Source organism: Lethenteron reissneri, chromosome 10 (assembly GCF_015708825.2).
Source record: "Lethenteron reissneri isolate LAM-NWPU_2019-01 chromosome 10, ASM1570882v1, whole genome shotgun sequence".
NCBI lineage: Eukaryota > Metazoa > Chordata > Hyperoartia > Petromyzontiformes > Petromyzontidae > Lethenteron > Lethenteron reissneri.
The window spans coordinates 7024541-7039099 of record NC_083788.1 but is presented as its reverse complement, the minus strand read 5'-3'; the positions used below and the strand labels follow the sequence as shown (position 1 = coordinate 7039099).

General features: G+C 47.4%; 1 protein-coding gene across 1 annotated transcript in view; it reads left to right on the top strand.

Moving 5' to 3' along the window:
• The first annotated feature begins 8071 nt into the window (after positions 1–8071).
• The window catches only part of SMCHD1 (structural maintenance of chromosomes flexible hinge domain containing 1), a 96092-nt gene continuing 89604 nt past the window's right edge, over positions 8072–14559 (top strand). The window contains 2 exon segments of the mRNA XM_061549354.1: positions 8072–8389; positions 12867–12945. Coding sequence (XP_061405338.1) covers positions 8168–8389; positions 12867–12945 — 301 coding nt within the window. The 5' untranslated portion in view covers positions 8072–8167.

Here is a 14559-nt window from a genome sequence, read left to right as displayed (position 1 = left end):
ACCACTGTAATCATATGGGGGGTTCCCAATTGAAGTTGGCTGCCAGGGATTTTGTGGGCCTTGTAAAATCTGGAAGTCTCCTGGCATGTTATAGACCGGTGTGTTTTGTTGGAGGTACATTCCCCCCTCTCCCCCTTTGAGTGTGCTGGAGTCTTGTGAAAATTGTTCTGGATTGTCTCCGTTTGCAATGTATTTTCGAGCATTGTGTGAAGGCTGGCATTCTAATGAAAGTGTTGGAAGGGAAATATTTTTTTCCCCGTTGACATGGGAAAAAAAGGTCGGACCGGTATGAAAGTGCTGTTGCTCATTTTTACATCAACATGATCCCGAGTCCTTGAATTTTGTCCATGTACATGGTGTTATTTAAATGTTTTTATTTGTCAAAACGGCTGTGGCAACAACACTTGTAGACCACAGCGTTTGGCTAACTGGAAACTTTCAGCGTGTAGTGATGTAAAAATTCGATATGGCCAAGTGTTTTTAAATATTACAGTTCCTGATGGACATGGGCAAAGTTGTGCGCTTCAGTTTAAGTGATTTATAAATTGTAAAGTGCCTATTTTCACTGCAATAAACAATGTCATTGGATTTGTAGCTTGGTGTGGATATCCACTGCCACCTTGTAACCTGTGTACACATACAGCCCAGAATGCGTGTATCCAGGGCAATTATTTTTGGGCAGATCGACATCAAAACAGCAGGTGTGGGGGGGGAGTGTTTTTGCAAGTGGAATTAAAAACGAATGTTTTCAGTTTGCATATTGACATGAATCAGAAACATGATTTCTGAAATAGAATGGAACTTCTAAAGTGAAGTCACGTAGATAAAAAAGAATAATAAATGAACATAAATCAATAACATTTTTTACCTACGTGACTTTACCGAAAAAAACCTAAGAGTATGAATTCTTCACGAAATCCAGTCACGAAAGCTTCAAATCTAGAATACATCTAAAGTGCACAAGGTTAAGCATGCAGGTGAGTGGTTTGCACCAAGCAGTAGAATGACCGTAACGATAATTAGGTGGGGTTGGAGAAAACTCAAGGGGGATGGGTGCTGATGGTCGAAACTGATAACAGTGGGAGCCAAAGGAAGGAACATTCCCGAGGGAACGACCTCTGGATATGGAGCGATGACATTTGCTGTGCTGGTGCGAGTAGGATTGTGGAATAACGAGACCAGAGGGTATATTACAAACTCATTTTACCAGGCGAGGCCCACAGCTCTATAGCTCTTTGTTCAGGACACGACTTGTACTACACAGAGCTCGCCGAAGTGGTTAATCGCGTAGAAAAATGTATAGCAGTCGTACTCTAAAACGCAACACTTATACATGTTAAAGAAAAAGCCGGAGGACCTGGAGAGAGACCTGCAAATCCCAAATATGGTCGGGCACGAACTTGCGGCCTCCTGTATACGAGGCAAAGTAGGTAACGTCTCAACTACTGCGGTGCCTCCAACGCGACTGGGTATGGCAATGACTTGAGTTGATCCGAGTACTGGACTGCCGGTGGCTCTCTTAATTGCGGACATGGTTTTTCACCGCAAGACGCAGGGTGTTCGAATTTACTGGAGCTGCCCCCTAATGTGTGTGCACATTCCACATCAACCACTGCCACCTCTCGATCATCTCTGCACGTTCATTCCGCAATCCACGAGATGCTTGGTGTGCAAGCTCTACACGCTGCGTGTGCTTTATTAATCGTTTTTACAACAAGACCTTTATCCGGCAGTAACAACAGTCGATGTATTGGAATGGTGTTTAATCGTTGCCAACACATCTTAAGCGATCCTTTGAGCCACGAAATCTTCACTCGAGAAATATTTAAAGCCAGGCGGGTTTGCCAATTATAATTGTTTGTTTAATGCACTGCCTACACTCACAAACACGAGTTTTGCAGCCTGCTTGCTGTACTGTAACCTAGAGGCACAAACAGTTACGTTCCACGCGCACGTGGACGGCTCAAGGGGATCAACAAACTACGTCACATTCCGGGCTTGCCACCACATGTCCATTGAGTATGCCTCGAGAGATGGCTGTGACGAGGGATTATATAGTAGTGGGGGGGAGGAGCCAGGGGGAGTGGGGGGGTGTGGGCTGGGAGGTGGGCATGGAGTTCAAACTAAAGCTTTGTGATGCAGGCGGAAGTTGAGCTGGTTAATAGGAAAGCTACTAAATGAAAACGGCTAAATTAAATCACCGAAACACTACAATGCTCTCCACTCCACTATGCAATACACCACTACTATAGACTGCTATACATTACACTTATACAGTCCACAATACACTACACAACTGTTGCCTTGGCAGGGCCACACCAAATGACGTTCCCCACCCCTGGCCTACCGCGTGTTCACACCACGCGTTTTCGCGATAACGCGGTTTTCTAATTGGCGAACGCTTTACGGGCAATGCGGAACACGCACCGTTATAACGCGGTTTCCGAGCGGTTGGCAACGAACTCTTTTCTTAAGCTGCGTGGCCGAGCGGTGTGATATGGGACGCGGAACGATACAGGACACGGCGGCGGTACCCTTAGCTATTGGTGCCATCATCGTTACTGGACATGTGTGAAAAGGAGCTTAATCTTAATTTTGGAGCTTTCGTGACTGCAGGAATTATTCTTTGGTTCTTTCGGTAAAGTCACGTATAAAGATAAAATGATAAATTAAATAATAGCATACGACGTTTCGATTGCAACACAAGCAATCATCATCAGGTATAATGAAATAGCAACATAAAATCTAACCAGAAAACTATAGACAGACATATAAGCAGACAGATATCACCAAGATACAGAGAGAGAGCAACACAGGTATAGAGAGGGGGGATCGTCTCTGTGGGGTGGCCTAATATTAATATTTCATCGAATTCCTCCAGTCGAAAGAAAATATTCTGATCTTACTGTGTGTGTGTACATCGTATCTCGCCAAACTTTATCGTTACATAATTTATGGGGAAATTTCGATTTAAAGCTTTGGTGACTGCAGGGATTCATATTCTTGGTTCTTTCGGTAAAGTCACGTAGAAGGGAAATAATAAAATAATAAAAATTAAACATAAAAGCATCCGACAGCTCTGTTTCTTCACCTGAGGACGGCTGCTTGCGTTGTGGCCGAAACGTCGTGAGAATTTTATTGTTTTATGTTTATTATTTTATTATTTCCCTTCTTCGTGACTTTACCGAAAGAACCAAGAATATGGGGAAATTGTTTTCGCAAGAATGCGTTTTACCCTTGACGTGGCACTTTTCAGGAACGCATCTATCGCGTTAAACAAGGGCTTACTGTATGCACAGTATGGCCCTAAACATCGCCTATTCTTTATTTTTCCTTTGTAGGCCACTTATTCATGTACCAAACAATTTTTAAATCAAATTGAAGTAAAATTGTTTGTCATATTGCGTTGGCAGTGATGAACAAATAACCAAAAACTCAACCCATTCTTCAATAACAGTGGCCTTGAAATAAAAAATATATAACTTTTAGAAAAGCGCATGCTCTATATAGGAAGGTGTTGTATATGTTGGTTATCAAAATTTGTTATGTTGTATGCGTGCGTGGGTGAAATTATTATGTTGTATATGTGGGTTATGAATTTTCAGTGAAAATAATAATAATTAAATGAAATTTGGCCAAATGTGTAATTATCCGGAAATATGTTAATTTATGTAATTATGCACATTTTATTATGCCAATTCGAGAGGTAATCGTATTAATTATGCGAGTGGGTGTAATTATGATAATGCAAGTCGTTATGATAACCAGACCCCGCCTCGGTGACGAGGGTGGGTTATCGATCGGAATAAGGCAATTAATCGTATGCAGTTATGCAGGTGTGGTGTAAGTATGCAAGATTAACTTAGATTAACTCGGCATCGTTGTCTAGGTTCGTCTCATTCTCGCTTTAACATTCCCAGAGTGTGTATTCGTGGTTATATTTTAGGTCCCCGGTTCACCCCGTTATCGCTTTAACATTTACTGAGTATGTATTAGTGTGTTTATTAAGGTCACCAAGTTCAGATCTCAACGCAGAAGCAGATCTTATGCATAGATTTCAGGAAAGAATCACACAACCACTTCTGTATTGATCAATTTATTACTAATTCAACCTTAACTATGATATAGTATGCGAACTCTCAATCCCGGAACGTCAACACGGCATCAATACAGTATCATCAACGATTGTCTGATTTCACTTTGACAACGGCACATGGATCCCGCATAACGCGATGGTTGTTAGTGAGAGAGAGAGTCGTTAAAATATGCAAATACTATGCTAAGAAAACCTTAACGTTAATGAATGATTATACTCAATATTGTTCACGCAGTACCGCCCTCCTTATTGATCATACGCAACCCTTATCACGTTGTTAGCACCTTGGGTCACGGGACAGTTGAATATTCTGTAGAGGATGCGAGTACGTGCGGCGATTATGACTGAGAGATACTTGAAAGATTATACGGCGATAAAAAAACACAATCAAAAACAGTTATTATTCTTAAAGGCACCAATCTCAACAGATACATCGGCAGGTTATCTGACAACAGAACGGCTCGGAGTAAGGGCCTGCGACGGTGCTCCTTTTCCGAAGATCGTTATCTTATACCAAGTTTACTAATTGGGGACCAGATCACCTGATAAGGATCCGGTGGGCCACCACTCCCCACGTGAGCGTGGCTCGGCGGAAGGAGGCGCCAAGAATCAGTTCGTATTGATGGATCTGTTGGGAATTTATGCGATTAAGAGTACAGCCCACTAAATATTAAAGATAAAAATTACGAATACTTTTATAAACGACGGATGGCCATCACTCGGTCTCGTTGTGATGCCTTCCCAGCCACGGATGGCTTATGGGTTCGAGTGTGTTTGAGTGGTAAGAGTTGTCTTGAATAGTCAGTGTTCGGAGTCGATTCTTTATGTCAAACAGACGCCTGGTGGTCGTGTGGTGAGGGGGCGGTGCGCGTCATACGTATCAGTCGCTCCCCTGTCACCGTGGTGAACTGGTTCGGATGCCCGTTGATACGCTGTCGCAGTTCGGAACCCGGTCGGTAGGTGGCGCCCACAACTCGCTCGCAGCGTGCAGTGTTGGGTCGTCGACCAGGGTGTGCACGGAGCCTCGTCGCCAAACCGCGACCCTCACCACTCTGGCGGCAGCAGAGACCTCCGACTCGGCAGAGGTTGACCCACGCAGGCCGAGTTGAGCTGTCAAGCGGGTCTTGCCCGCCTGCAGAGGAGATGGGGAGCCGCTTGAGTCGAGCCCCGAGAGCCGGCTTTGGTAAGCCGATCGAACTCGGCTGAGTCCCAGACGAGCTGAAGATGAGTCGAGCCGACCCGCTGGTCGCAGCTCGCTCCTGAGCCGACCCTCCCGGTCGAGCTCGCTCCTGAGTCGACCCGCTGGTCGCACTAGTTTCCAATGCTCAGGATCCTTTCCTTTATGCCGAAAAATCCCCCTGGATCCCGCCCACAAGGCGGGGCTTCTTTCGATTTTTGCTGTGTCAGGATTTGTCCGTAGGCAGGTGTGTCCATGTGTGTGTCCGTACGTCCGTATGTCCTTGTGTGCATCACCCACGGTATATTCCGTTGTCACACTCCCTCCATAAACCCACGAGCAAACAATCAGATGTTACAAATTGCCTCGAGGTCGTCTCTCTGTCTGGGTGCAATATTATCTCTTGTCTGGCCTTCTTCATGAACCCAAAACACAGACGTTACAAATCGTCTCATAGGCGTCTTTGTTCGTGTTGCACAACCTGGAGGGAGGGGCAACACTCTCTCCGACCCGGCGCACAAAGAAATGGTTAAAAAGTTTTAAGTTAACATTTGTCCCTTACTATTCACAGTTATGATTCTGTATGTAACCTAAGGTCTGTCGTTTCCCATCGTGGTGCTTGACTCAAGTGGAGGTGTTTCCCCGAGCGTATACACACTCCTATCCCGCGCTGCGGGAATACAAAGACGGCCGGGATCTCCCTTTCTCTCCGACCCTGGGTTTAACATCGTTTTTTATTATGTATTATATTCGACCTGGTGGTGATTCATCCCGTTATCCTGGCTTTTCATAAGTTTTACTTTTGTCTTTTCATGCATATGCTTCGGGTCGAGTTGTATAGAAAGTATTAAAGTATGGAAATAACATTTCATATTGACTTAATGATGGTGATGGTTCAGTAGGCGTAACTTGTGACCTGGTTTAATTGGAGTGGGTGTGAATATCAAACTTTAGCCTACCCTGTTGTTAAATTCCGACTTTAACGTTACTTTAATAGCAATACAGAATAATTGAGCTTTTTGTCTTAACTAGGCGAACGCGAACTTCTGGTGACCCCCGCAGCCTTGTTGTTCAGCTGGGTCTGCCTCCTTGAGAGATATACAACACTCTTATTCTCGTCTCACTGTGGCCATCCAACCTTCTGCTCTGGGAGTGTTATTCTTAATTTCAGGTCCAAGGCCCCCTCACGTTCAGACGTGCAGGGTTGTTTAAATCAGCTCCCTCCCCTGTGCACACAGCCTTGAGCTGACCCACTTCTTTGACCACTCACCCTGGATTTAATAATTTAATTCCTTGGCCTTTTTGGGTTTATCTTTGTTCCCTCAGCTGCAGGAGGACAAGGCGTACTTCTACCTCCCCCCTGTGTGCACGTGTTCTAACTAGCTCGGAATCCCTAAACACACAATCAGTGATGATTCCTGGCTTTCTGTGGTTGTGATTTAGACAAAGGCGCCTCTGTTTTCTTCCATTGCCTTTGAGTCGACACTGCCCTATTATTTGCCCATGTGCTGAGGTCATAGAATTCGTTTTGACTTCAGTAATATTAACATTCAGTATTGGATTAGCAAATGGGCAATGGTTCATTGATGTAGCTCGCAGCCTGGTCTCCAATTTGAGCGAGCGCGAGGATCGATAATTCAGCCTACTCTGTTGTTGAATTTCGAATTTTGACGTTACTTTAAAACCATGCAGGATGGTTGGGCTTTTTGCCTTAACTATGTCTGGCTGACACTCCCACTGTCTCTGCCGCCTGCACGGGTGACATGTGCCCGTTCATCAGGCCTTATCTTTCCTTGAAGCAAGGTTGCAAATTCTGCCATCCTAGCCCTCCTCCAGTTCATTACTTAACAACACCTGGTGTTTTGCAGTTTGCTGCGCTTTGGTGTGTTTCATTCATTAAAAAAACAAGTAAAAAGATAATATATAAAAATATCATCAAATATTATTAATCTCAATTTTGGAAGAAGGGTTAGTATACAACAAAGGCCATTTCCCGAGATGTATAAATGAACCTCATGGCGGGACCCCGGGGTCCCATAAGCCCCCGGCTCTCGCATGAACTGCATTGTGACGTCATTGTATGTCTGTTGAAGGCGAACGACACTGCGATCTGTTCCTCTCCACGAGCTCCACACGATGCGCTCATCAAAGTTTCGCTTGTTCACCTCTTCTGCGCATTCGTCCTCGCCACTGCGAGGACGACAACAGAACGATCCACGCCAGGTGGATTTAATGTGCGCGGTGGGACGGAGTCGCACAAAAATAAACTATTTTTTTACGATTTTGACTTCCCCGGGGTCCCGTCATAAGGTTCATTTGTTATTTTAAGGCCACATAGATTATTCAGATTATTTTGCCGCTATACATCTTCACATAACATGCTACCTTGTTGAGCTATCGTTCGTAGCCTGGTCGCTTCTGACAGAATAAGTTAAACAGCTCGTTGGGTTTTTACCCACTGAGGGGGGCGGGGCTACGGGTGGGAGAGGGGGCGAGGGGCGGGGCTACGGGTGGGAGAGGGGGCGGGGCTGAGGAGAGGGGGGCGGGGCTACGGGTGGGAGAGGGGGGCGGGGCTACGGGTGGGAGAGGGGGGCGGGGCTACGGGTGGGAGAGGGGGGCGGGGCTACGGGAGGTCACGGGTTCATCATCGTCGGGGAGGAGGCGGCGGCGGGAAAGACGCGGCGTGTTGCTGCCGAGGGGATAAATTGTCGCCTCCGCCGGGGTTCAAGAGACTCGTGGGGGCAGGGGACGGGAGTCTCGCCGGGGAAGTGGTGGTGGTGGTAGTGGTGGTGGGGAGGGGTATAGCAGCGAGTAGAGAGAGAGATAGAGAGAGATAGAGAACAACGGAGTCGTCGTTCCTCCTCTCCGCCGCCGCGTTGCTATCGAGTGAGAACATGGCGGGCGTTGCGCGTGGAGTTTGCGACGCGTCCTCCTCGTCCGCCTCGGCCGCCGCGCTCAGGTCGGCGAGCCCGAAGGCCCGCGGCGAGATGTGGGCCAACTGGAGCCACGTGTTCGTGTTCGACCGCCGCGGGACGAGCGAAGGTGACGGCAGCGAGAAAGTCCTGGACGTGACCGGAGTAAAGCTCTTCAGGGAGTTCAGGAGTCTCGTGGCGCAGGTGAAAGGGAGTCGCGGGAACACAACGCGGGGGGGGGGGGGGGTCAGAGAGAGTCAGAGAGAAAGAAAGAGAGAGGATCGATGAGATGGTTGAGGTTTGTTGATAAGGGAATGAGAGAGTGGAGACTGGAGAGAGGTTGGCACGTGTATCAACCACCACCACCACCCCCTCCTGTGATCTTGAGTTGCGAGGGGATAACTTTGGTGAAGCTTTTGAGAGACGCTTCTCTTGGGGCTGGTGACAGGAGATGATGAGGTGGGAAGTACACGGTGTCTCGTCTGACCCGAGATCTGACGAGGGTGAAGCTATTGTGGATTTGTGTGAGGTCCCTCAGAGGCAATGTTTGAGGCGTTTTGCTGGAGCTGGTGGTGGGACGAGATAAGTTACCGTGGTGCCAAGTGTCTCCCCGGGTCACTTGAGAGTAACGGTGGTGGTGGATATTGGGGAAGTGGTACGCAGCGCGGAACTGTTATAGATACCGTCTCGTGTGATTTGTTTACAGAACAAACCCGTCATTCCATTCACTGAGTAGAGGGGGTGGGGTGTGTGTGTGTGAGTGTCAGGCAACCACTGTTCTAGAAAGTTCAGTGGTAGCCGTGGATCCTGTGGCAGGTGAGATGAGAGGAGGTGGAGGTGTTTGTCTCTGATGCTCCTCGGAGCAACAGAAAGGAAAATAGAAAAGAAAACTTGTGGCGCTGGTGAGATGAGTGATGGGATGCAGTGTACAGGGTGGTCCAGGTGTCTTGTGACCCCCCGCCCCATACCCATCCAAATTAATTGACCCCGAACATTGCTTTTCCTTTGAATATTCATTTCTGTTTTAAACAAACCTTCAAAGAAAATAGAAAGTTTTAGAGAATTAAATGGTTGGTCACAGAACATCTGGACCAGTCTGTGCAGAAGAGGGATATGGGAGTAGGGGGGGAGAGAAGAGGGTGTCAGCTGTTGCTGGAGAATGTATGTAGGTCGGTGTTCTTCATTGCAAGGCCCGAGGCCAATTGGCGGCCCCTGGTGGCCTTGAGTGCGACCCCTTGGCATGTGGCCCTCGAAAATACACAACATGTGAAAACACCCCCCCCCCCTTCCCCCATCATAGTGCTGTCAAACCCCCCAATGCTATACATATATACGGAGTGGCATGAATATACAGAGTCACCCACTAATGCATACCTGCAGTTCACACGTACACACACGTGTACAAGATTTTTGGCATGGCCCTTGCAGGCCTGTACTGCGTACCCAAAGTTTGAAAACTGTCAAGAGAGTTCATGGGAATCATGAAGCTGTTGACAGGGGTCCTTCACAATTCCTGCCTCTTTAGCGTGCATCCTGATGTGTTGTTTAGGGCCCACGTTTCTTTAGCTATCGTGTCCGGAGGGAGGTTATGGTTTATGATTAGAGGTTGTTTTTATTGGGTTAAGTGTAAGTGTTTGGGGTTGGAGTTAGTGTCACTGTTAGGAGTTATGGTTTAGGGTTTAGTTTTTTGGATTAGTGTTAGAGGTTCGGGTTATGGTTAGGTGTAAGGGTTGCTGTTAGGTGTTGAGTTTAGTTTAGGATTTAAGTGTTACGACAAGCGTTTGAGTTTATGCTTGGGGTTATAAACGGGAGTAGCTAAGACCACTGTGATGTTATATATCTCCAGAGTGAGAGAGACGAGCATTAAGGTCTTCAGAAAGTTCCAGAAACTCATGAAGCAGAAGATAAGAGGAGAGGAATAGAGGATACGGAAGAGACCGTACACTCCCGTTACGTGGGCTGCACTGCACAGGGGACGAGACATAGGTTAAGAGATGGGGGAGGAGGGGAGCAGACGACTACACCACGTGTGCTATTGTCATTTGTGATGTATCTTTGGGTCTGCACATAGCCCTCACTGACATAAATATTTCCAGCTGCATGTGACCTTCTAACGAATTCCTGTTGCGTGCAATGCAAACATCTCCGTGCTGCGTCCACGATTCCACGGTTTGCATCTCCACGCTCCACCCGTCTCGGAGTAGTGCAGAGATGTACGGTGCTAGAAGCTGGAGATGTTATGGCCTGAGTTCAGCAGAGACGTGGCTTAGCGATGCGTGGAGAGAGCAAAGTTTTGAAGGTGGAGATACACTGCATCAAATTAATAATTAATTAGATAAGCAGAGTAGTAGCATTGGACAGCATAAAGTATATGTGTTTTATGGCAGGACATATAATTCCTTTTGTGAATGCTTTCCCACATCTAATATTTCGTTTTATCGTCTCCTGAATTAACTATTTGATCAAGAATTCACTGTAGTCATTGTTTGCATGTACATTTCTATTTAGGTATATTGGAATCAGTGTGAATCGTTAATCATTACTGTACAGTACATGTGTAGCCTAAAACGTCCATTGAGCAGCAGGGGACAATGCTTTGGTAACTGCTCAACATGAGTTACCAGGTGCCTGCAGCTGGAGTGCAGCCTTGGGCCAATTGCAAAATGGCTTAAGTGGTGAGTTCTCTGAACTGCAGGCCACCTTGCCCCCCTCCTAAGGTGATAGACACCTCTATGATTTCCCAACTGTGTTGTCGGCATCCTGACGCGAGACAAAGGATGCATTCATTAGAAGAAATTGAGTGCATAATGCATAGTGTTCCCTTACCAGTCAAAGTTATACTTCGAAATGTCAGAGCTGGAATTTAACACAATGAAATACAAAACCAAATTTATCAATTTAGTTTTTTGTGTGTGCTGTATTGGTGACCGGCCTGAGACCAACGTGGTTTTTCGAGAACCCAGCTTATTCACAACTAAGTCTATGTGAGTGTAGTCCACAGCCAAGATGCTCGCCCACGCATTTATCATCAGCCATGTGTACTACTGAAACAGCATCTTTGGCTGTGACGCTGCTGTGTACCTCCATCCACTCTGGTCAGTGCTAAACACAGCAGTCTGATAGTTTGGAAGCAGAAATTTGATTCGTTCACGACTTCGATATGAGACGTGCTACACTGGCTACCTATTAACCACAGGATTGCTTACAAACTATGCCTCCTCGTCTCCAACAGTCTGCATACATCCACTCCATCCTATCTCGCCAATCAGGGCGTGCCGGTCTCAACAGACCCACATGGATGGCGTGTTCGATCCGCAGCCCACGGTGATCTGCTGTACCCTCATGTGAACCTTGTGTGATACAGCCAGCGTAGTTTTGGGGTCTCCTGCCCGAAGACCTGGAACGAGTTACCAGCTCATGTTTCGGGATCCATCCCTGAGCCTGAGCCAGTTTTGCAATTGACAAAAAAACAACGTTGTTCAAAAGAGCTTACATCTGTGATTATTGCGCATTCCTGATGGACTGGATTCATAAGAGTGCCCGATAAATGCTCAGACTTAAGCAGGTCTGTGGGTCTCTATGTAAGTCAGTGGGTCTATATGTAAGTCATCATTGGTGAGAGGGTTAAGACCATTAACTCCCAGTACTTGAGAACGCAGTTTTAAACAAGAGCACCTGAAAACTGAATTTAAAGTTAGGTGTCTTAGCTACGGCAAGCGGCTCAGCATCCCTGACATCACATTCCTGAAGGACCCTGTGCCCATTTTTTGCAATATTGACGTTTATGTTTGGTTGTTGCTGCTGTGCTCGCGCACCGTGAATCTCCCTTGTTTAATAGCCGGTCAACTGGATAAATGGGATCATCTATGTAACGAATGAAAAATAAACTTAATCTGAGCCACCCGGCACAGCTGCTTGTTTACATTTTTTCATAGTAAACAGAGAAAACCCCATTGTGCACTGGTTTCCGCAACAGCACTTTCACAATGTAGCAACTGGCGAGTGGACTAGTGAGTGAATTGTCAGGATTCTTGCACCAGCACCACGGTGGTTACCGTGCAGCACCACTGTGTTTCGTGTGATTTTGTTTTGCCCGCGCATGCATCCGTTATGTCTGTAATCCACCACTTCAGAGGATGGAGTTGGTGGATCACTCAGAGATTACTGTGTGCAGAGAGACTCCTGACCTACTGTGTCACAGGATAGCCAGGATATGGCAGTGCAGCACAGCAAGCTGGTTGCTCATCTTCCTCATCAGGATGGATTCCAAAAACACACCTTGTCTTAAGCAGGTCACTCTTGCATATGAGACTGTCCTTTTGTCTTGAGGACTCACCTGGTTAAACAAATAAACTTGGAACTTGAAAATCCATCATTGGACTGCATTTATAAGCTTCCTTGCCCATGCTTTCCCGCCTTCACAAACCGACACTTGCTGGTGTGGTGAAGTATGCTCAGAAACCCCATGACCCACACAGCATGGAGGAGACCCTCATCTAGCAGTGGATTGACAAAAGGGCTCTACATGTATCTTTATTATGGTAATGTTGACATTTTGACCATGGCGTTGTCTCATTTGTGGAACTGCCAAGCTGAGTGGCCGTGACAGCTTCAAGTGCTTGAATGCGGAGACCTCGGTCCGGACCACCGCTGTAAATGTTTGCGTGTGCATATTTTCCAGCTCTTCCACATCGGGAGTGAAGACAGCTTTGTCATCACAACCACGAGCAGGAAAGAGATCAAGGATGACAAGTCCTTTGGTGAGTCAAGATCGGGATGCAGGAGATCGTCTTTTGCTGTGCATACTACGGCTCAATCCCATTGACCTTCCACCCCCAGCGATCTGGTGCGTTGTCATGTTTCAGGGTCGTGATGTGAATCCAGAGTCGATAATTTTTGGTCGTCTCTTATATTCCGCATGGTATGCGCACCCTCGGTGTGTAACTACCCAAAGGAGACGAAGAAAGGGTACTGTGATCAGATATGGGTGCCACCGTCACTAAAATCAAAGATTGGAAAAAAAAATGAAGAGAAGTTAAACGGGAGGGGGGGTGGGAAACTTCCACTCGTACAACTCGATTATGAAAGCCGCTGGGTCCACGAACTATCAGCAACAACAGTCCTACTGTTATCGACCGCCATATCCCAGCTGCTCCTGATGTTTCCATTTAATTTCTCTCTATACAAGTGCCTCCTCGTCCACTCAATGGGGCATATCTTTTTCTCTGTCATCCTAGGGTTGCCATTACTTTTGCTGAATGCCTGTTTGGTGGAATTCTCCATTAAACTGGTTAGATCGTGTAAAAATATAAATGTGTCGTTAAACCCGCCACCACCCGACGCAGCCAATTTGTAAGGTTTGTCACGTAAACATAACTTTTTGTTACTACTGTAATAAACCACTGCGACGACGATCTGTAACTTGTGTCTTCTTTATTATTTATTCATTCCTTGACAGCTGGATAGCTCCGCGCTCTTCACTTTGATACGGCTGCACTCCCGTTCCGCGCGGTTAGATGTTGTCCCTCGCGCCGGCTCGCTCACACCCTCTCCCGCTCCCGTGCGCCGCTGACAGGCGGCTCGCAAGGAGGAAGCCTCCGGCCCGCCACATGGCCGCTGGCGTTCCGGAGGCGAGAGACGTGGTCCCGCTCCCTGGCTCCACACACTGACCCTGAGCCCCTTCCGGCTTTTCCTTATATCCCCTGACCTACGTCACCAAGTCCCGCCCACAGCCACGACCCTTCTAGATGGTTACTCTCCAGAGCCTTTGAGCTCCACCCTTGAACTTCGGCTCATCCCTCTGATTGGTTGATGGCCCAGGCGGCGGAGCCTATCCCACTGATCGGCGGTGAACTCTCGTATTACATCACCCCCCCCCCCCCCCCCCCCCCCGGTGTAAAAGGCTAGCCGTCCCGGCTATAAATGAAGCGACGAACAATACGAGAGCCGATGGGAATGAAGACAATACAACAGTAAGAACACTAACAGGGCGCCTAACGAGCGCACAAGGCAAGGTAAGTAAGAATAACATTCAACACACGACAGCAGCAATGATAAGATGCATACGAACGCGCTATGCAAGAAGGGTCTAACAGTCACCAACAAAAGGGAACAAGATTTTGAGCATGTACGCGACGCAGGTCCATCCCCCGCTGCAGCCCGATGTGCCGCCGATCCATTGGGCGTCCGACTTGGCGGACGAAGGTCCCGCCGGAGCGGGGTCGACCGCAGCAGCCGGAGCGTTTAGGGTCTGTGAGTCTGTGGAAGGCAAACCAGACCCCTTCTGGGGATCAACCGGCAACTGAGGTGACCCATCGGACGCATCAGACCCTGGCAGGGTAGTTAATGGGGATGAGGGAGCAACACGCGGAGCA